Source organism: Portunus trituberculatus, chromosome 14, assembly GCF_017591435.1.
Source record: "Portunus trituberculatus isolate SZX2019 chromosome 14, ASM1759143v1, whole genome shotgun sequence".
Taxonomy (NCBI): domain Eukaryota; kingdom Metazoa; phylum Arthropoda; class Malacostraca; order Decapoda; family Portunidae; genus Portunus; species Portunus trituberculatus.
The window spans coordinates 20,771,816-20,791,521 of NC_059268.1; the positions used below are offsets into that span (position 1 = coordinate 20,771,816).

At 42.6% G+C, this 19,706-nt stretch overlaps 2 protein-coding genes across 3 annotated transcripts in view; both read right to left on the reverse strand.

Moving 5' to 3' along the window:
* LOC123503815 (ribosomal protein S6 kinase alpha-5-like) overlaps positions 1-3,637 on the reverse strand; it is a 59,739-nt gene extending 56,102 nt beyond the window's left edge. Inside the window, exons 1-2 of one of the 2 annotated variants that reach the window (XM_045253863.1) lie at positions 3,393-3,637; positions 2,849-2,965 (exon numbers count right to left, since the gene is read on the reverse strand). The gene's annotated coding sequence lies outside the window, so the exon portion shown is untranslated. The remainder of the gene's footprint in view (positions 1-2,848; positions 2,966-3,392) is intronic. The other variant, XM_045253864.1, reaches the window with a different exon arrangement.
* Positions 3,638-7,582: 3,945 nt separating this feature from the next.
* On the reverse strand, positions 7,583-17,317 carry LOC123503756. Its single transcript, XM_045253756.1, has 4 exons — positions 17,058-17,317; positions 16,191-16,343; positions 14,967-15,115; positions 7,583-7,958 (listed from the first exon to the last, which is right to left on the reverse strand). The coding sequence occupies exons 1-4, from the start codon at positions 17,206-17,208 to the stop codon at positions 7,806-7,808; spliced, it is 606 nt and encodes a 201-aa protein (XP_045109691.1). The 5' UTR covers positions 17,209-17,317; the 3' UTR covers positions 7,583-7,805.
* Between the last annotated feature and the right edge of the window lie 2,389 nt (positions 17,318-19,706).

The window sequence follows — 19,706 nt, forward strand, 5'->3', positions numbered from 1 at the left end:
GTTTAGTTTTTTTTTTTTTTTCCTGTTCTTTGCTTTGTTCATGTGCTTTTGTTCGTCTCCCTCGTCGGTGAGTCAAGGTTCGTAGTCTCAAACACTCCACTGTTTCAAAAGGCTTTGTTTAAATTTTACGAGTTGTTTTAAGGAGTTTTTACGGTTCTAGAGGCAGAATGACAAGATTTCTACATTATTAACTGGAGAAACACTCTTGAAAACCCCGCTAATCATCCCTGTGGCCATTGAAAATAGTCGTGGTGAGATAAGTGATTTTTTAAGGCGTTTTTTACAGTTCTAGAGGCAGAGTGACAAGATTTCTACATTAATAACTGGAGAAGTACTCTTGAAAATCCCACTAATCATTCTTGTGGCCTTTGAAAATAGTCGTGTTGAGAGAGCGTAGCGTTTCTGACTACGGACCACAGATCCATTGTGAATAAGTCATGAGACCTTTGCAGAGTCTAATTTCCTCGGTGCATTATTTGTCAGCCAGCGACACCCTAATGATAATTGTGTGCACCATGCAGTGAGTCTCTTTCTTTTATTCCAGTACACGTGTTTCTTGGCTTATCTGACTTTTGTTCATTCTTTTCTGTATTTTCATTTATTTATTTATTTATCTATTTATTTATTTGCATTTTTTTTTCACAAGGGAGCAAGACGTAAAGGCAAAAACAAATTAAGAAAAGGGCGACTGTCTGCCTCTCTGCTCGCTTATGACAATTTTAATTCATGTAGTTTAAATCTGAATCAACAGACGGCAAGCGGCAAGACTCAAGATCCACAGTGAGACAGCAAAAAGGACGCAAAGAAGGTGAAGAAAACTAACTCAAATGAAGAAGTATATGAAAATAGCAACAAAAGTAATGACGGCAAGCGGCGAGACTCAGATCCACAGTGAGACAGCAAAAAGAATGCAAAGAAGGTGAAGAAAACTAACTCAAATTAAGAAATATAAGAAAATAGCAACAAAAATAAGGAGAGGTCCCCATGTTAACAATGAAAAGGATGTCAAGTAAGGGAGGAGAACAATATCACTCGAATAAATTAGTATAAGAACATGGAAACAAATTATTAACCCCTTTAGTACTGGGACGCATTTTTACCATGAGTTTTGGGTGTGATTAGACGATTTTATTTAAGAATGGTCTATGGATGTCAGGAGATTAATGGTCCTTAGTCTTCATTATTTCAATCCCCACATTAGTTTCTGAAGTTGTATAAAATCACCTAATAGTAAACGGAATAGATATGAAGAAGTGTCATGGTACTGAAGGGTTTGAGAGAGGGTTCAAAGCCCCCTCTGGCACAAGCAAGGCAGCCATACAGGAGGCAGAGAATGCGCCACTTTTGAGGAGAGAAATGAAGCAAATAACCCGAAGCGACTCTAACCAGTATAAAGGTTTGAGTGAAGAGCGGCGCAAAGTGAATTGATGCTCGTCACTCCATTAAACTCCATTCATGGGATACAAACTTGATGACATGCTCGCCTTCCTCGATCGCCTCTTATCAATTAGCAGAACTCCATTCAAAGTACATTCACTCCTTCTGTATACCTGGATTTTAATCGCTTTAGTTTCAATCGCCTTGTGACAGAAGTGTCGTGTTCCTGTCTGCGGTGTGTGGGTGAGGCATCTTTCGTGCAGTAAACGACTTGATGACTTTTGCTGTTTTGTTATGAATTACAGAACAAGCTAGTCTATCGTCTAATTATTGAAGATACCAAACGTCAAGATAAAATTATGTAATATTCCTGTATCACTAAGATAAGCACACACACACACACACACACACGGGAGCGGCGGCCGTGACCAAGAGGAAGCAACAGGTGTCTCCGGTCCGCGCACAGCCGGGCGGATGGCTGGCGACGCCCCCTTGCCGAGGCGACAGAGAGGGCAGGCGGGGGAAGGGAGAGAGGACCAGGACTGCCTCACACTGCAGTCGGCGGCCAAGGCTTCGTGCTGTTATCTGCTTTATTTCCCGTATTTAACCCCTTTAGTACTAGGACGCATTTTTACCAGAGTTTTGGATATGATTGAATGATTTTGCTTACATTAGGAAGGGTCCATGGAGATCAGAAGATTGATAGCCAGAGTCTTCACTGTTTTAATCCTTACATGAGTTTCGGAAGCTGTATTAAATGACCATACAGTAAGCAGAATAAATATAGAAACGTATAATGGTGCTGAAGGTGTTAAAAATGTTTACTCTCTCACTATGACAAATTTCAAAGACTATGAAGATATTACACGCGTTCTCAGGAGTGCTTCATCTCATCTTGTCGAAATTTTGTAAATCTATCAGTAGAAATGAAAAACCCACCTTAAAACCAGTGTCGCGCGTTCTCAAGAGTGTTTCACCACCTCATGCCTTAGAAAATGTGTTAATCAATCAGTAGAAATATAAATCTACCTTAAAATCCAGTGTCACTTCAACTATGACAACCTTTTGAATGTAGTGGAGACGCGGGGCAGAAGTCTTTCACAATGAAGTGACGTAGAAGTGCAAAGTTTGGGTGCAGGAGTGAGGCGGAGTGTTTTATCCTGCAAAGCTCATACAAGTGACGACACCAGAACACTCCTCCTCTACACCAGTTCTTCCGGTTTTCTCTCTCTCTCTCTCGTTTTCCTTCGTTTTGGCTTCTTACTCACGTTTGTTTGTTAGGAAAAAAACTCTATTGAGGTCTATAATAGTGTAATTTTTCTCTGGTGTCCTTTTGTGTATTCTCACCACCACTAACAGCAACAACAGCAACAACAACCCCTGAGCTACGCCTTCACGTTATGTCCCACCATTGTTATCGTGAATCATGACGTGGTGAGACAGAATCGATTTTACAGCAGCAAGGCTTTACCTGTCCGTGGAGACGGCGAGAGGCGGTGAGAGGTGGCGAGAGACTGAGGGCGCCACCACGGGACAGGACACGTGCTCTCAGCAGAGGGGAAGGCGTTTCTGAATACCGACTATAGTGCTGGGTAAAAATGAAAAAAGTTGGTAATTTCCTTGTTATTACCTTCTTCCATGTCGATGTTTGTAAAGATAACATGCATTGCTTTTAGTCCTGTGAATCATTCCGTATCTCAGTGAAAGGATTAACCTCCTTCAATACTGCGACACATTTTTACCTTGATAGTGGTGTATGATTAGACCATTTTATTGACATTAGGAAGGATCTATGGAGGTCAGAAGATTAATTGCCAGAGTCTTCACTATTTCAACCCCCCACATGAGTTTGTGAAGCTGTATAAAACCACCAAATAGTAAGCAGAATGAATATAAAAACGCGTCATGGTACGGAAGGTGTTAACAATGAAACGAATGATGTGAACTGCTGTCATTAACTTCTCGCCTCTCGCTTTAATACTTCACTGCAGGACAAATATCTCACTCATGCTTACCTTTCCCTCAACTTGTCTACCCGTCTCCTTGAAGTCGAGAAGTCATGGGAGGCGAGAGGCTGCGTGACTGTGAACACGCTTTGCTCTCTCACCATGACTGTTTTCAAAGGACACTGAGATGATTACCCAGTTTTCAAGTGTGTTTCTGTCTCTAATAATGTAGAAATGTTGCTGATATTTCACTGGATACGTAGAAAAATAAGTAAAACACTGTGTCACTTCAAACTAGCCCGTAGAGAGTCGTGGTGATGCGCCTGGGAAGAGCTTCAGAATGTGGACCTCAGAGATGTGTTTTGAAACGCTTCGGTCTTCTCTCAGCTATTTTCGAAGCGCAGAGACACAGTTAGACTTGTTAGAGTGTTTTTTTTTCCCATAGATGAAGAATGAATCTTTGGTAATCTTCGTTTATACAGTTATGGAGTTGTATGAGCAAGATGTAATGGGTGGTATCACCAAATCACTATATTCCCAACAGAACCATTGAACTAGTTAACTCCTTCAGTACTATGACGCGTTTTGATATCTATTCTGCTTACTGTTTGGTGATATTTTACAGCTCCAGAAACTTATGTTGGTATTAAGATAGTGAAGACTGTGGCCATTAATCTTCTGATCTCCATAGACCCCTCCTAATGTAAATAAAATAGTCTAATCGTACGCAAAACTCATGGTAAAATAGCGTCCCAGTACTGAAGGGATTAACAGTGATTTATGCATTATGACTTTTAACTAGGGATATTCAGACTCCTTCCTTAACCCCTTCAATACTGAAACACATTTTTACCTTGAGATTTGTGTACGATTAGACCATTTCATTGACATTAGGAAAGGTCTATGGAGGTCAGAAGATTAATGGCTACAGTCTTCACTATCTTAACCCCTCACATGAATTTCTGAAGCTGCATTGTCACCAAATAGTAAGCAGAATGGATATGGAAACTCGTCATGGTGCTCAAGGGGGTAAATATTTTCCAAGGACGTTCACAGCATCACATCGCTTGCCTGCTGGTGCCGGGAAAAGGGAAAAAAAGAATAAAATAAAGGAATAATTCATGACCCATTATCAAATTCATCAATATCAGTGAAAAAATACATCTGTTGCAGTAACATGTTATTACATACATGGTTTTAGATGACGAGAGATAATTACTCCAACAGTGAAAAAAACGATGACTGAAACATATCTGGTAGCGTTTAGTCAAACATAAAATTAATCAAGTATTTCTCTATGATTAATTTCACTCACATTTAAACACCGCAAGGCATTTAAAGAGAGACCAATTAACTGAACAGCCGGAAAACAAGCGTAACTAATTTTTAAAGAGTAAATAAAAACCGTAATTAGCGAAGAGACAATGTAATGAGACACAAAGATTAAACTATATGTTTTTCCTTACCACACAGTCACCACGAGGCGAAATTTTTCGTTCTACTACAAGGTATTAAAAAGAAGAAAAAAAAAAAAAAAGTCTCTGCCATATTCAGAAACGCCTTGCTTTCTCACCACGACAGTTTTTCAAGTCCCTATAGACGACTAGCAGGGTTTTGAAGACAGTTTCTCCTTATGATGAATTATAAATCTTGCTAATCCATCACCAGAACCAGAAAAGTATCCTTAAAAACATGAGTATCTTCAACTAGAGCCTTCGAAAATAGTCGTCGTGAGAGACCAAAGCGTTTCTGAATACGAGTGTCTGTGTCTCTGGGTGGTAGATGCTGCATGAAGTCTCAGCAGGGCGTGGCGAGTAGAGAGGTGCAGTGGTACAAAAGGCCCGTATTCTGAAACGCTTCGCTTTCTCACCATCACTGCTTTCCTAGGACTCCAGTTGAAGATACTCGTGTTTTTTAAGAGTATTTTTATGTTTCTGGTGATAGATTAGCAATATTTCTAGTTTATTAAGAGGAGAAACTGTCCTGAAAACCTGCTAAGTGTTTCTACTTTAACTAGAGTAGAGTACCACGGTGATTTTGTGATCTAGTGACAGATTAACAAGCTCTCTATTTTATGAAAGAGAGAAATATTATAAAGAACCAGGCTAATTATTTATGTGGTCTTTGAAAACAGTCGTGGTGAGAGAACAAAGTGTTTCAAAATACAGGAATCAGCTTTACTTTTTACCTGAACTAGAGTAAAGTACCACGGTGTTTTTTTTTTTTTTTGTGGTTCTAGTGACAGATTTAAGCTTTCTACATTATTAACAAGAGGAATTTTGTAGAGAACCCGGTTAATAATTTATGTGGCCTTTGATAACAGCCGTGGTGAGAGAGCAAAGTGTTTCAGATTACAGGATTTAACCCCTTCAGTACCATGATGCTTAGTTTAGTGATTTTATACAGCTTCAGAAACTCATGTGAGGATTAAAACCATGAAGACTCTGGTATTAATCATCTGATCTCCATAGACCCTTCCTAATGTCGATAAAATGGTCTAATCGTACACAAATCTCAAGGCAAATATGTGTCCCAGTATTGAAGGGGTTAACTATACGTGGAGTAAGGCGTGATAGAGGCTGAATGCTCTCCTCTCACCACCGCGCGCCAGCAAGTCCCGCCAGCCTCCAGACATCGATCAGAACAGAGGAGTCCGAATACCACACCCAGGTCTTCGTCGACACCGCGTTCCCACAAACAACCTCTTACCATATTGGCGATAAAGCTAACTCGAAACTCCTTCCATACTTTGAGGAACACTAAATGAATGGCAATGGTCGAGGTAGACGTGGTGTTAGTGAGTGTCGTGTGTGTTGTGTCAGCCAAGCCAAGTGTGCCCCGGGTAACGCAGGTGTCGCGTGCTGTTATTCCCTCCTCCCTGTGATTAAATGTAGCTATAATCGTCCATGTCAACGTGTGAAGGATGCTTTTTACTGGCCAGGACGCGGGTTATAGAGTTACAGCAGGGCGGCAGGTGTCATGCGTAATACAATAACGCATCATATAATCAACACATAGGTCTGCGTCATTTAGCGCCTCGTCCCCCGCGTTGATGTCAGAGAAACTTACATCAACCATTCAACCTAACGCACTGATGGTGATCTATTATTCAGAATCGCTTTGCTCTCTCACCACGACTATTTACCAAGGACACAGAGATGACTAGCGTGGTTTTCAAGAATGTTTCTCCAGTTGATAATGTAGAAATATTGTCAGCCTGTCTGTAGAACAGTAAAAAACACCTTAAAAATTCTTTATTCTCTCACCACGACTGTTTTCCTATGCCACAGAGATGACTAGCGAGGTTTTCAAGAGTGTTTCTCCAGTTGATAATGTAGAAATCTCGTCACTCTGCCTCTAGAAACGTAAAATCATCTTAAAAACTCCTGTAAACTTAAATAAAGCCTTTAGAAATAGTGGAGGTGAAACAAAGAGTTCTTTGAAAAATACGAGCCCTTTTTTGTTCTTTAGTAAAGGAGAAAGAATTGTAAGGATGAACATGTTAAAGGTGACAAAAAACGAGGCTGGAAGGTGCAGGGCCGGCATGCATTATGTAGAGAAATAAGGGGGGGAGATCCTTTGACAGCGCGGCTAACACACAACACTATAGCGGAGGCCAACGCGGAAGCAGGTTCATCACTCCGTCACTCGGTCACTGCGGCACGTGGCTCGGTACGCACGCGGCCCGCCATGTCCTTAGAGAGAGAGAGAGAGAGAGAGAGAGAGAGAGAGAGAGAGAGAGAGAGAGAGAGAGAGAGAGAGAGAGAGAGAGAGAGAGAGAGAGAGAGAGAGAGAGAGAGAGAGAGAGAGAGAGAGAGAGAGAGAGAGAGAGAGAGAGAGAGAGAGAGAGAGAGAGAGAGAGAGAGAGAGAGAGAGAGAGAGAGAGAGAGAGAGAGAGAGAGAGAGAGAGAGAGAGAGAGAGAGAGAGAGAGAGAGAGAGAGAGAGAGAGAGAGAGAGAGAGAGAGAGAAGGGGAGAGTAATGAAGAGTGGCGGTTTCTTTGCATTCATCTCTTTTCCTTCACGGCGGCTCAGTCCTCGCCACAACTCAAGACACATTCACTGGATTGTTTTTCGTTGAAGGTGAACTCGCTAAGGGTTCCTCATTAAGAAAAGGTAAGAGAGAGAAGGGACGAAAAAATCTTGATCTCTGGAAGCTGAAAGTATTGCTCATTATTCTTATTATTCGTTCAGATGTCATCGTATTCAGTTACTTAATTAGAAGACAGCAGAAAACAAAGCAGGGAAAATGTTACACTGCTAAAGTTTCTCGTTTATCAAATCACATTTTTCATCGTTACATTTTCCCTTCTCTTTTTTTTCTCCCTCCTCCCTCACCACCACCACCTCCTCCTCCTACTACTGCCACTCTTCCATCCTACACACACACACACACACACAACACTGGAGCAGGAAGAGTCACTCGCTACAAGAGCAATGCCACGTCCACTGTATTATTAAGCAGTCTCTATACAGCAGAGGGATTACAGCTCGTCCTTGTGTTCGCTAGACGTTCGCTGTTTTGTCTCCTTTTGCCCTTTGCTTTTCTTCGTCTTCGTCTTGGTTGTCTTGGTTTGAGTAGCGTCAGTCGCCTCCTCCTTCCCTGCCTTCTCCGCTGCTGCCTTCTTCCTGCTCTCCTGTAAGATAAAAGGAAAGGTTAGCTCAAGTTTAGAAATGTTGATGAGGAGCTACGTCAGTCTTGTAATGTGTTGTATGCTCTTTCATTGGTCCGTATTCAGAAACGCTTTTCTCTCTCACCACGACTGGTTTCCAAGGCCACAGAGATGACTAGCAGGGTTTTCAAGAGTATTTCTACAGTTAGTAATGTAGAAATCTTGTCACTTTGCTTCTAGAACCATAAAACACCTTTAAAAACTCTTGTAAAATTAAATAAACCTTCTTGAAATAGTGGAGGCGAAGCGCAGAAGTGTTTGCAAATACGAGCGCGTGTCTTGCCTACTGTTCCTTACTCATATGTCGTCTGATCTACGCACGGTCTGAAATATTGTAATGAACACTTGATCCATGATTCTGTATACTTTCTTTTCTTTCATTGACTATCTACTTTCATGTACCGATCAGTATGCTCCGTCGCTGCGCTTTTCATCTTCCCACATCCAATATGTATGGTTCTCAAGGGAGGAGGAATCGATCATCACCACCTCCCTCAGCCGGGATTCTGCCCTCCTTTCTGCTTAAAAAATATCTTACGCATGTTATAACTTCCACCCATCCCATCTATCTATGAATAAACTAAACTAGAGTGTCTTTTAATCTTCCCACACGTACGGTTCTCGAATATGGACAAACCAATCATCACATTATCTCCCATCCGTGATTCTGGCCTCGTTTCTGCCTAAAAGTTAACGTTACGCATATTCTAACTTTCTTCTGCCCTATTTGTCTATGAATAAACTAAAACGAGAGTGTCTTAATCCTGCTACACGTACGGTTCTCAGAAAATGGAAAAGCCAATCATTATATTTTCTCTCATACGTGATTCTGACCTCATTTTTTTTTTTACACAAGAGTTAACGACGTATATTCTAACATTCTTCTGTCCGATCTATCTATGAATAAACTAAAAGGAGAATGTCTTTTAATCCTGCCACACGTAAGGTTTTCAGAAAATGGAAAAAGCCAATCATTATATTCTCTCTCATACGTGATTCTGGCCTCATTTTTGCTTAAGAGTTAACGTCACGCATATTCTAACCCACCCATTCGTTCTATCTATCTATCTATCTATCTATCTAAATGAGTGTCTTTTTAATCCTCCCACATGTACGGTTCTCAGAAAATGGAGAGGTTAGGTGAGGTTAGGAATTATGTGGGAAGATTAAGAGTTAACGTCACGCATATTCTAACTCACCCATTCGATTTATCTATGAGCAAACTAAACGAGAGCATCTTTTAATCCTCCCACATGTGCGGTTCTCAGAAAATGGAGAGGTTAGGTTAGGTGAGGTTAGGTTATGTGGGAAGATTAAGAGTTAACGTCACGCATATTCTAACTCACCCATTCGATCTATCTATGAGCAAATTAAACGAGAGCATCTTTTAATCTCCCACACTTACGATTCTCATCAGGCAAAGAGAGCATCGATTACCTTCAAAACTGGACGTGACTTTTACTTTCTCCTCTTGGTTCTTTGTGCGGTGAGATAGCGTGCGCGAGGGGAGTTGAAAGCTTTGTTGTTTCTCCCTCTCCTCTTTCTCTCTGTGCCTGGGTAAAGACACCTTTTTTGTATGCACGTAAAAGAATTTACATACAATGTTTATTCCTTTGTCTCGATTTGCGTCAAGTGTGGTGGACGTATTCCCTGCTTGCGTGCTGCTTGACATCCTTGACATTACTCCCAGTCACACTTCTCTTTTTTATGCAAGAGGGAAAGCCAGCCAAGGGTAACAAAATCTTAAAAAGGCGCACTTCATTGCCAGTTCCCTTAACCGCTTCAATACTGGGATACATTTTTACACTGAGACTTGTTAACGATTAGACTATTTTATTGACACTAGGAAGCGTTTATGGGACCCACTTCATTGCCAGTCCCCTTACCCACTTCAATACTGAGATACATTTTTACACTGAAACTTGAGTGCGATTAGACCATTTTATTGATACTGGGAAGCGTTTATGGAGGTCAGAAAATTAATGGCAGTCCTCACTACTTCAACCCCACACATAAGTTTCTGAAGCTGCATAAAATCGCCAAATAGTAAGAAAAAAAAAAAAAAAAAAAAACGTCCTGGTACTGAAGGGGTTAAAGAATTATAAAAGTCTGAGATAATTGCCTTGAAACCTTACTTTTGTTTTCTGTGTAGGAGAGAGGGCCGGTCAAGGGGTACAAAAAGCCCACTTGAATGCTGGTTCTATAGATGATAAGTAAAGGGTTAGCCAAAATTAGGGAGCAAATGTCCTGAAACCTCACTTGGATTCTCACACGCCACTGAAGGGTGATAGAATACTCAAGACAGCGTAGAATGACAGGAGAAAGTGTGTAAGACTTTTTTTTTATTTTTATTTATACCATGTGGGCTTTTCACGGGAATTTATGGGCTAAAGGGGATACTTTTTGGGGTACCTCCTATCTCAAAGCCCACCCGCTAGGAAACCGTTGCCCCGAGTGAGGAAGCCCAACCTACACTCGGACCGTGGACAGGATTCGAACCCGTGCGCTTGGAGACCCCTCGGATCCCAAAGCACGCATGGTTCCACTGTACCACGGCGGAGATGAAGACTTATTGAAAAGATGTAATTTTCACTTCTGGCTGTTTTGGTCGAGGTTAAACGCGGCATTTGATAGGCAGGTTTCAGAGGTAATGCGTTGGTGTCCCCTCCTCTCTCTCTCTCTCTCTCTCTCTCTCTCTCTCTCTCTCTCTCTCTCTCAACCATAAAGTGATAATCTCGGTGTGTTTTTTTTCCTTGTTGCTTGTTTTTTTTCCGGGTTTCTTGTTCATTGAGATGCATTGCCAACATCCTCGCACTCTTCCTGACACACACACACACACACACACACACACACACACACACACACACACACACACACACACACACACACACACACACGAACAGGGAAAGGAATAGTCAAACAGAGACAGACAGACAGACGGACAGACTCATGACAAAAGTTCACATCGAATTTTCTATCACGGAATAAAAATGTAATCTTGTGATGCAGACAGACAGACGGACAGACAGACGGACAGACAGACAGATGGACAAACAAACAGATAGACAGGTGAGGTAAAGCAAAGGTCAGAGGGGGATCGGCCAGCCCTGTTCTGTGGGCGAGCTGTGTGTTTATTCACAGGAACAAGCGATGTGCTCCGCCACCCAGCCCTCGTGTCCGTATTTCAAAAGCGTTTCAGCACTGTTCCACCTACTTTCGACCGTATTCAGAAACGCCTTCCCCTCGCACTACGACAATTTTACAAGGCCACAGAGACAACTAGCCGGGTTCTCAAGACAGTTCCTCCTTTTCATAAACCAGAAATCTTGCCAATCTATCATCAGAACCACAAAAATGCTCAACCGGACCGATGGTGAGAGAGCAAAGCGTTTGTCAGACTCTATTAGTGAAAGTGACTGTTTGCCAAGGGTGTTGTTATGATTCTCTTGATAGTTTGACAAGTATTTTACCTTCTGAAGACCAAAGAATATTACTGAGAACTTGATTTATCGTATATGTGGATTATGAGAAATAGCACTTTCAAGAAATACAATGTAATAAAATTGAATGGTTCTCCGTGGATATTTTTACGATTCTTTTGATAGTCTGACAAGTATTTTATCCTCTGAAGACCAAAAGAACAGTACTGAGAACTTGATTTATCGCATTTGTGGCTTTTGAGGATCTGTACGTATGAAAAAGGACAGAGTTTGATCCCTTCAGTACCATGACGCTTTTCCATATTCGTTCTGCTTACTATATGATTTTCTACAGCTTCAGAAACTTATGTGAGGATTAGAATAGTGAAGACTCTGGCCATTAATCTTCTGACCTCCATAGACCCTTCCTAATGTAAATAAAATGGTCGAATCGTAAACAAATCTCAAGGTGAAAAATGTATCCCAGTATTGAAGGGATTAAGAATATGTCCCGTAACTTTACCACGGTAGTGTCCACGAGAGTTTCTACACAGACATAGCTCCCAGCAACGCTGCCACCTGCTGTCTGCACTGATTGATTAGGTGATCAGAGACTACAGCCGCTGTGTCATATGGGATACGCTGCGTCACACTTGCTTTCATGTTGATGATGATGATATTGGGAGCTCTGATGCGTGGAAAGTCAGGTGCGCGCGCGCGCGCGCAAGTGTGTGTGTGTGTGTGTGTGTGTGTGTGTGTGTGTGTGTGTGTGTGTGTGTGTGTGTGTGTGTGTGTGTGTGTGCTCTCTGGTGGACCATACCTTCCAAGTCTTTCTGTAACTGTAATATTTGGTTGTGGTCAATAATATCTATCTATCTTTGTGTGTGTGTGTGTGTGTGTGTGTGTGTGTGTGTGTGTGTGTGTGTGTGTGTGTGTGTGTGTGTGTGTGTGTGTGTGTGTGTGTGTGTGTGTGTGTGTGTGTGTGTGTTTCCTCAGCTGTCACAACATCACATAGCTGTCATTTCTGCTGCCACATCCGCATCTTTTTACTCTATCTCAGGTGCCACACAGAGGAAAGCACAGTATTCAATTCTCAGTCAGCCTCCTTATACCTGCACCTCTTTACTGTCACCTCAAGTGCCACACAGGATAACACAAAGGAACATATACTTAACAGGTCATCGGCTCCACTGACAACGAGAAACTGCAGGAATCGTTGTTATTACTCTTGAGAAACAAAAGTCTTCCAACACTCCAGATTATTGGCTCCAGGAAATTCCTCACCCCTCCAGGAAACCGAGGTCTAAGTATTAGGTACAGCGGCAACACGAGCCAGGGAGAGACAAGCAATAGTGAGAAAAATACTTGGTTATCTATCATGCTCCCAGAAGCTGACACCGACTTCTGGGAGACAAGTAAAGAGGGACACTTGACCGTAGCAGAGCAGAGGAGAGCAGGAAGCATCACACACACACACACACACACACACACACACACACACCGCGTAGTGTAGTGGTTAGCACGTTCGACTCACAACTGAGAGGGCCAGGTTCGAATCCCGGTAAGCGGCGAGGCAAATGGGCAAGCCTCTTAATGTGTGGCCCCTGTTCACCTAGCAGTAAATAGGTACGAGATGTAACTCGAGAGGTTGTGGCCTCGCTTTCCTGATGTGTGGAGTGTGTTGTGGCCTCAGTCCTACCCGAAGATCGGTCTATGAGTTCTGAGCTCGCTCCGTAATGGGGAAGACTGGCTGGGTGACCAGCAGACGACCGAGGAGGAAGAGGAGGAGGAGGAGGTGAATCACACACACACACACACACACACACACACACACACACACACACACATACATACCACCCTCCACTCTCTCTTTTTCTCTGGTATTGTGGAAGGAAGGACACTTGACCGCGGCAAAGCAGAGAGGAGAAACCATGACACACACACACACACACACACACACACACACACACACACACACACACACACACACACACGTATACTCTCTCTCTCTCTCTCTCTCTCTCTCTCTCTCCCTCTGGTATTCAGTTTGATATCAGGAGTAGCTGAATTCAATACGATACATTCACGGAAGCGCAACAGCCACTAAGTAAATAAATAAATAGATCTGAGAACCTAACATTTCGTCCATATTCAGAAGCGCCTTGCTCTCTCACCACGACAATTTTTTCAAGTCCCCATAGACGACTAGCGGGGTTTTCAAGACAGTTTTTCCTTATGGCCAACTAGTCTTGCTAATCCATCACTAGAACCATAAAAATACCCTTGAAAAACACGAGTATCTTCAACTAGAGCCTTTAGAAATAGTCGTCGTGAGAGGTTTGTGAATACGGGTCATTAACTCAAGCGGCGAAACAAACTAATCACGCATTGCTTTCTAATTAAGATCATACAGTGTGCCGGCTGTGATTCCTTTAAGCACTTATAGACACTTCACTTTACTGCATTACATTCTTGCATAGGGGAGTGAGTAGCTTAGCGCGCAGCAAAGTATTGATCGGCTGGCTTCCTGGAATACTTGCGGTGGACAAGGAGGCTCAGGGCGGATGTCACCTGCTGAACACTGGCGGGGCGACGCTCAGCCAGACACCAGGAGACGCCAAACCCTGAGACACTTGAGTCATATTAACACTATGTTCTCTCACCGCGGCTGTTTTCAAAGGCCACAGAGATGATTAGCGGGCTTTTCAAGAGTGTTTCTCTTGTTCATAGTAAAGAAATCTTGTCACTCTACCTCTAGAACCGTAAACACACCATAGAAAACTCGTTTCAATTTAAATAAAACCTTTTGAAATAGTGGAGGTGAAGAACAAAAGTGTTTGAGAATACGAGGTTTAACAGGAGACCCCCCAAACCCTTAGATACTCGAGCACATATTAAGAAACACTTTACTCTTTCACCACGTCAGTTTTCAAAGGCTACAGAGATGATTAGCCGGGTTCTCAAGACCGTTTCTCCTGTTCTTAATGTAGAATTCATGTTAATTTGTCACTTGAGCTGTTGAAACATCCTTGAAAGCACGTGTGACTTTATCTAGAGCCGTCTGAGAGTAGCGGAGGATGCGGCGCAGGTGTACATCAAAATACGAGTCTTTGATTGAATAAGATTGTGAGTGGCGGGCCAGTCACTTCCAGAATGGTTGTCCTTATCGTGCCTTCTCTGTCTCTGTCTCTGTCTGTCTGTCTGTCTGTCTGTCTGTCTGTCTGTCTGTCTGTCTGTCTGTCTGTCTGTCTGTCTGTCTGTCTGTCTGTCTCTCTCTCTCTCTCTCTCTCTCTCTCTCTCTCTCTCTCTCTCTCTCTCTCTCTCTCTCTCTCTCTCTCTCTCTCTCTCTCTCTCTCTCTGTGTGTGTGTGAGTGTGTGTGTGTGTGTGCCAAGAGGAAGGTTTCAAGACACGTATCCTCCAATTTTGGATGATACACTCTCGCACCCCGTTTTCTTTGCTCTTTTTATTGCCATTTCCAGTGCCCCACACACACACACACACACACACACACACACACACACACACACACACACGCACACGTACAGGACATACCTCTCTAGCTACAGACATGGGGGTGATGCCTTTGGGACACGCTGGGATGGCCTTCACACACACGTCCTTGAAGAGCTGGTCCACGCCTGGCAATGTGGGTTTAGAGTAGTGCTTGAGAACCGCCATGCCCAGCTGGTCCATGTAGTGAGCTGTAACACGCCACGACGCCATTAGAACTTATTAATGGTAAAGAAAAACTTGATCTCTGTGAAACAAACATATATATTTTTTGGACAAATTAATTAATGGTAATTTATTAATGGTAAAAGAGAAACTAAACTTGATCTCCGTGAAACATTACTTTTTTGGGCCAAGGGCAAGAAAAACGAATAAAAAGGCCCACTTGATTAACAGTTCCCTAAAACATTAATAGAGTTAGCTAATAGTCTGGGCCAAATGTCTTGAAACTTCTCCCTTGAATGAAGTTAAGTCTTAGTGCAATCTTCATGTCATAACACATATATATTGATATGACGTGTTTGGTTTGTTAGGACTGGCATTAGAAACGTTCAGTACCTTATGGCCTTCAATAGCTTTTCTTGATTTATGTTTCTTTTGTATGCAAGAGGGAAACCGGCTAAGGTCAACACAAGATAAAAAAAAAGGACCATTTGATTGCCAGTTCCCTTAAAGAGTGATAGAGTTAGCCAAAAGTCTAAGAGAAACGTTTTGAAACCTTCCTCATAAAAGAAGTCAAGTCGTATAGGAAGATTGGAAACACAGAAGCAGGCAGAGAGTTCCAGTATTCATTCAAACATTCTTTCTATGCATGTGTAGTAAAGTAAGGTATAGATATAATTAGATTTGGACTTGTAAATTACTAACAATAATTTATCCCGACATAACAGGCTATTGAATTATGGGTAAATACGTACAAGTTATTCATAGCTTCCTAAAGAATAATTACTAAGAACATTTAGATCATGATGCATCCTGGAAAAAGCGAACAAAATATAACAGTAATGATTTTGTCTTCATTTATGCCTACTGGCGTCCGTGTGACTTGGCAGACCGCAGAGGTAGCCCAGCATTCACGTTCCAGCTGAGTCTGACAAACCATCATCGCTTTAAATCGGATTAAATGTCCACCAATCACCGGTAACCGAGGGGCAACACCCTTCCTCGGTCACTCAGCAGCAGGGCAGGAGTCTTGGCCATGACGCGGGGCAGGCTAAAGGTGTTACATGTACTGTAAAGGGAAGAAGAAAGTTATTGTGTACTTACCTCGGATGCCGGAGCACAGACGCACCATCTTGGGCGGAGAGAGTACGTAGGTCCTGAGGCGATCAGTGGTGCACGTGGCCAGGAAAGCAGCGTCTATGTGGTCCTCGATGGAACCTTTCTCCTTCTGCCATATCGTCATGAGCTTCTCAGCCTCTGTGGGTGACCAATGCACCATCACTTTCTGGACCACATTCGGAAACAATTCAGCACCGCCCCTCCACTACTTCAAAAAGCTTGTTTAAAGTGACACATTTTCAAGGGTATTTTTATGCTTTTAATGACACATGAACAAGGTTACTACACAATTCACAGGAAAAGCACCCTCAGAAATCCGGCTTGTCATCTCTGCGTCCTTGGAAAATAGTCGTAGTGAGAAAGAAGAGCGTTTCTGAGTACGGGCCTCTGAGGTGGTCATGGTTCTGGACATCTGTGTTTGAAAATGAATACGCTGAGGAAGCAAAGGGAGCAGTGCATGAATTTTGGGGTAATGTAAGGAAGGAAAGCGAAAGAGAGACGAAAGCAGAAGACTAAGAGTGAGGGAGTGCTGGTACATACACAACACTCCGAGGTCCGTATTCAGAAACGCTTTGCTCTCTCACCACGACTGTTTTCAAAGGACACAGAGATGATTAACGGGGTTTTCAAGAGTGTTTTTTCAAATTAACAATGTAGAAATATTGTCAATTTGCCTCTAGAACTGTAAAAACAACTAAAAATTCATGTAAATTTAAATAAACCTTCTTGAAATAATGGAGATGAAGTACAGAAGTGTTTGATAATACGTTATACGAACCCTGACTAACAATTCAACTTAGGTCAACTCAACTATACCCAGCAACAATTTTAAAAGGGCAACGAAGGACTTACCGTGCACGATAGCGTAGCAACCCTCGCAGAAGGCAGCCTGGTCCTTAAACAACACGTCATCAGGAAGCAAGGTCTTAGGTCCTATATCCGTGGCATTAGAAGTGACCACCACCAGCACCACCACCACCAAGACACACCACCTCGACACCATGATGCCCCGGAGTGTGTTCCTCTGTTGACACGGCCACCACGGAGCTCCGAACACCAGGGCGGCGAGTGAGGCTGTGTGGTAGTGTGGTGGTGGTGACACAAGGAGAAACAGTTGGTGGGTATCCCTTATCTCGTGTTATCGGATGTCTTTGTGTGTGTACGTGCACGCCCATTACGATAACGTGTTATTCTGTGGGCGTCTGCACTGATATCAGGCTCTCCTTGGTGAGGCGTGAATAGGGCTGGTTATTGCTCCTTAAATTTCTTTGCTATGAATTGGACTTTGGTAAATGTGTGTGTGTGTGTGTGTGTGTGTGTCAGTGATGTATGAGTGAAGGTTTAACCCTGTCAGTACTGGGACGCATTTCAATCTTGAATATGGGTATGGTTAGAGCATTCTATATAAATTAAGAAGGGTCTATAGAGGTCAGAAGATTGATGGCCAAAATCTTTACTATTCTAAGTGTTTGAAGCAGTATAGAATCACCAAATAATAAGCAGAATAAATATGAAAACGCGTCCTGGTACTGAAGGGGTTAAGTTTAGGTTACTTTGCTGAGACACCAAGACGTCCATACCGTGACAGCAATCCCTAATATAATAACACAGTACTGATGAAACCTGCACTCACACACTCTTGCGATACGAATACGTGAGTGGCTATTACTAATGTTTGTGTCACGTTCACGAAGAAAACAAGCTGATGTCTGGTGAATAATTGCATTACCAGCAGGATCTTCGCGAGCTTTGGTGAATGTCAAGGAACGTTACTGCAATATACTTTACTTTTCCTTGCCTTCTTCACTCACGCCCTAACACACTTTTGTCAAGGTGGAGGGGATGCACGAGGGGGGCGTAGGTCTTCGTATAAGGAGGAAGGAGAGCCAATATGCTGTACGTGACTTACAGGGCTGAGAGGGATAGTCTGAGCCCAGCCGCTGTTTACCCTCCCGCCTCACATGTAGTCCCAAGCCACCACCTGTGAGGCGCCTCATCCATAATTTGCCTGCCTCTCTTACAAATGTCCATGCATTCTGTTTATCTATCTGTCTGTCTATCTATCTATCTATCTATCTATCTATTTATTTATTTATCTATCTATCTATCTATCTATCTATCTATCTATCTATCCATCTCTCTATCTCTTTATCTATCTATCTATCTATCTATCTATCTATCTATCTATATATATATATATATATATATATATATATATATATATATATATATATATATATATATATATATATATATATATATATATATATAGAGAGAGAGAGAGAGAGAGAGAGAGAGAGAGAGAGAGAGAGAGAGAGAGAGAGAGAGAGAGAGAGAGAGAGAGATTCCTATTCCAACACTCTTCATTCACTACATTTTATTGTTGTTATTCATACTGACTGTCTGAGATTGTGAGTAACGGCTTCAAAACAACTTGAGGTAAGTAACAGTGCGAGTGGTCCCATGGCGCAGGCCAGAGGGGTGCCTCCCTCAGCCGCTGCCCTGCTGAGATGGAGGGAATAGTGCAACCTTTTTGTGGCACTACAGATTGATGGAGGGACACATCACTCATCGTTCATGCATCAGCGATGAGTGATGTCTTCATCAATCCATCGTAATCACGCTGAATGCAATATTTTGACAATAATTGCGTCACATTCATTGGTATGCAGCGTGGCGGAGCGGTGTTGTGACACGTTCCACGCCTAGCTGGTAATGACGCGCTGACACCAAGGACGATATCAAGGCTTGACACACCTGTGAGTACCTCCCGCTCACCACTTTCTTCCCTCAACCCGTGAACCAATCATTACATTCTACACTACCAGCTTGTCTCGCTTCCTGGTCCGGACTCCACCACACACCCCGCCCTTTCACCAGTCCGGACAGGAAACACCATACATTACTTCATATAACCTTTCATTTTCAGCTCCAATGAAATGCAAACAGCGATATTGTGGGTTATGCAGGTCCGTGTGTGTGTGTGTGTGTGTGTGTGTGTGTGTGTGTGATGCTTGTATAGGCGGTCGCGTCCAGGTCGTGAGGAGGCCTAAAGATGACCATCCCTCAAGACGTGCCACTTCACACCATCTTTTATTCCCGAGGCAAGAAGACGATGAGGTGAAATAATGTGACCCACAATGAGTGATTCTGTCTCCTGCATTCGTAACACTAAGGCTCGTATTCTCAAACGCTACTGTGCTTCATCTCTATTTCAAAAGGCTTTATCTAAATTTACCCGAGGTTTTTTTTTTAGGGTGTTTTTACGTTTCTAGAGGCAGAGTGACAAGATTTCTACACTACTAACTGTTGAAACACTCTTGAAAACCCCACTAATAATCTCTGTGGCCTTGGAGATCAGTCGTGGTGAGAGAGCAAAGCGTTTCTGAATACCGACCTTAGAAACACAAAATGAATGTAAAGAACACACAGGAATGCTTGTCTTTGCAACACTATTGACCTTCGAAACCTTTAAATTGGAAACCATGAAGTATTAGTGAT

Coding starts and splice junctions, on each gene's coding strand:
- LOC123503756 (XM_045253756.1), bottom strand. CDS start 17,208: ATGGTGTCGAGGTGGTGTGTCTTGGTGGTGGTGGTGCTGGTGGTGGTC. Junction 16,344..17,057: donor TTGCTACGCTATCGTGCACG/GTAAGTCCTTCG, acceptor GGTCACCCACAG/AGGCTGAGAAGCTCATGACG. Junction 15,116..16,190: donor TCTGTGCTCCGGCATCCGAG/GTAAGTACACAA, acceptor GGCGTGTTACAG/CTCACTACATGGACCAGCTG.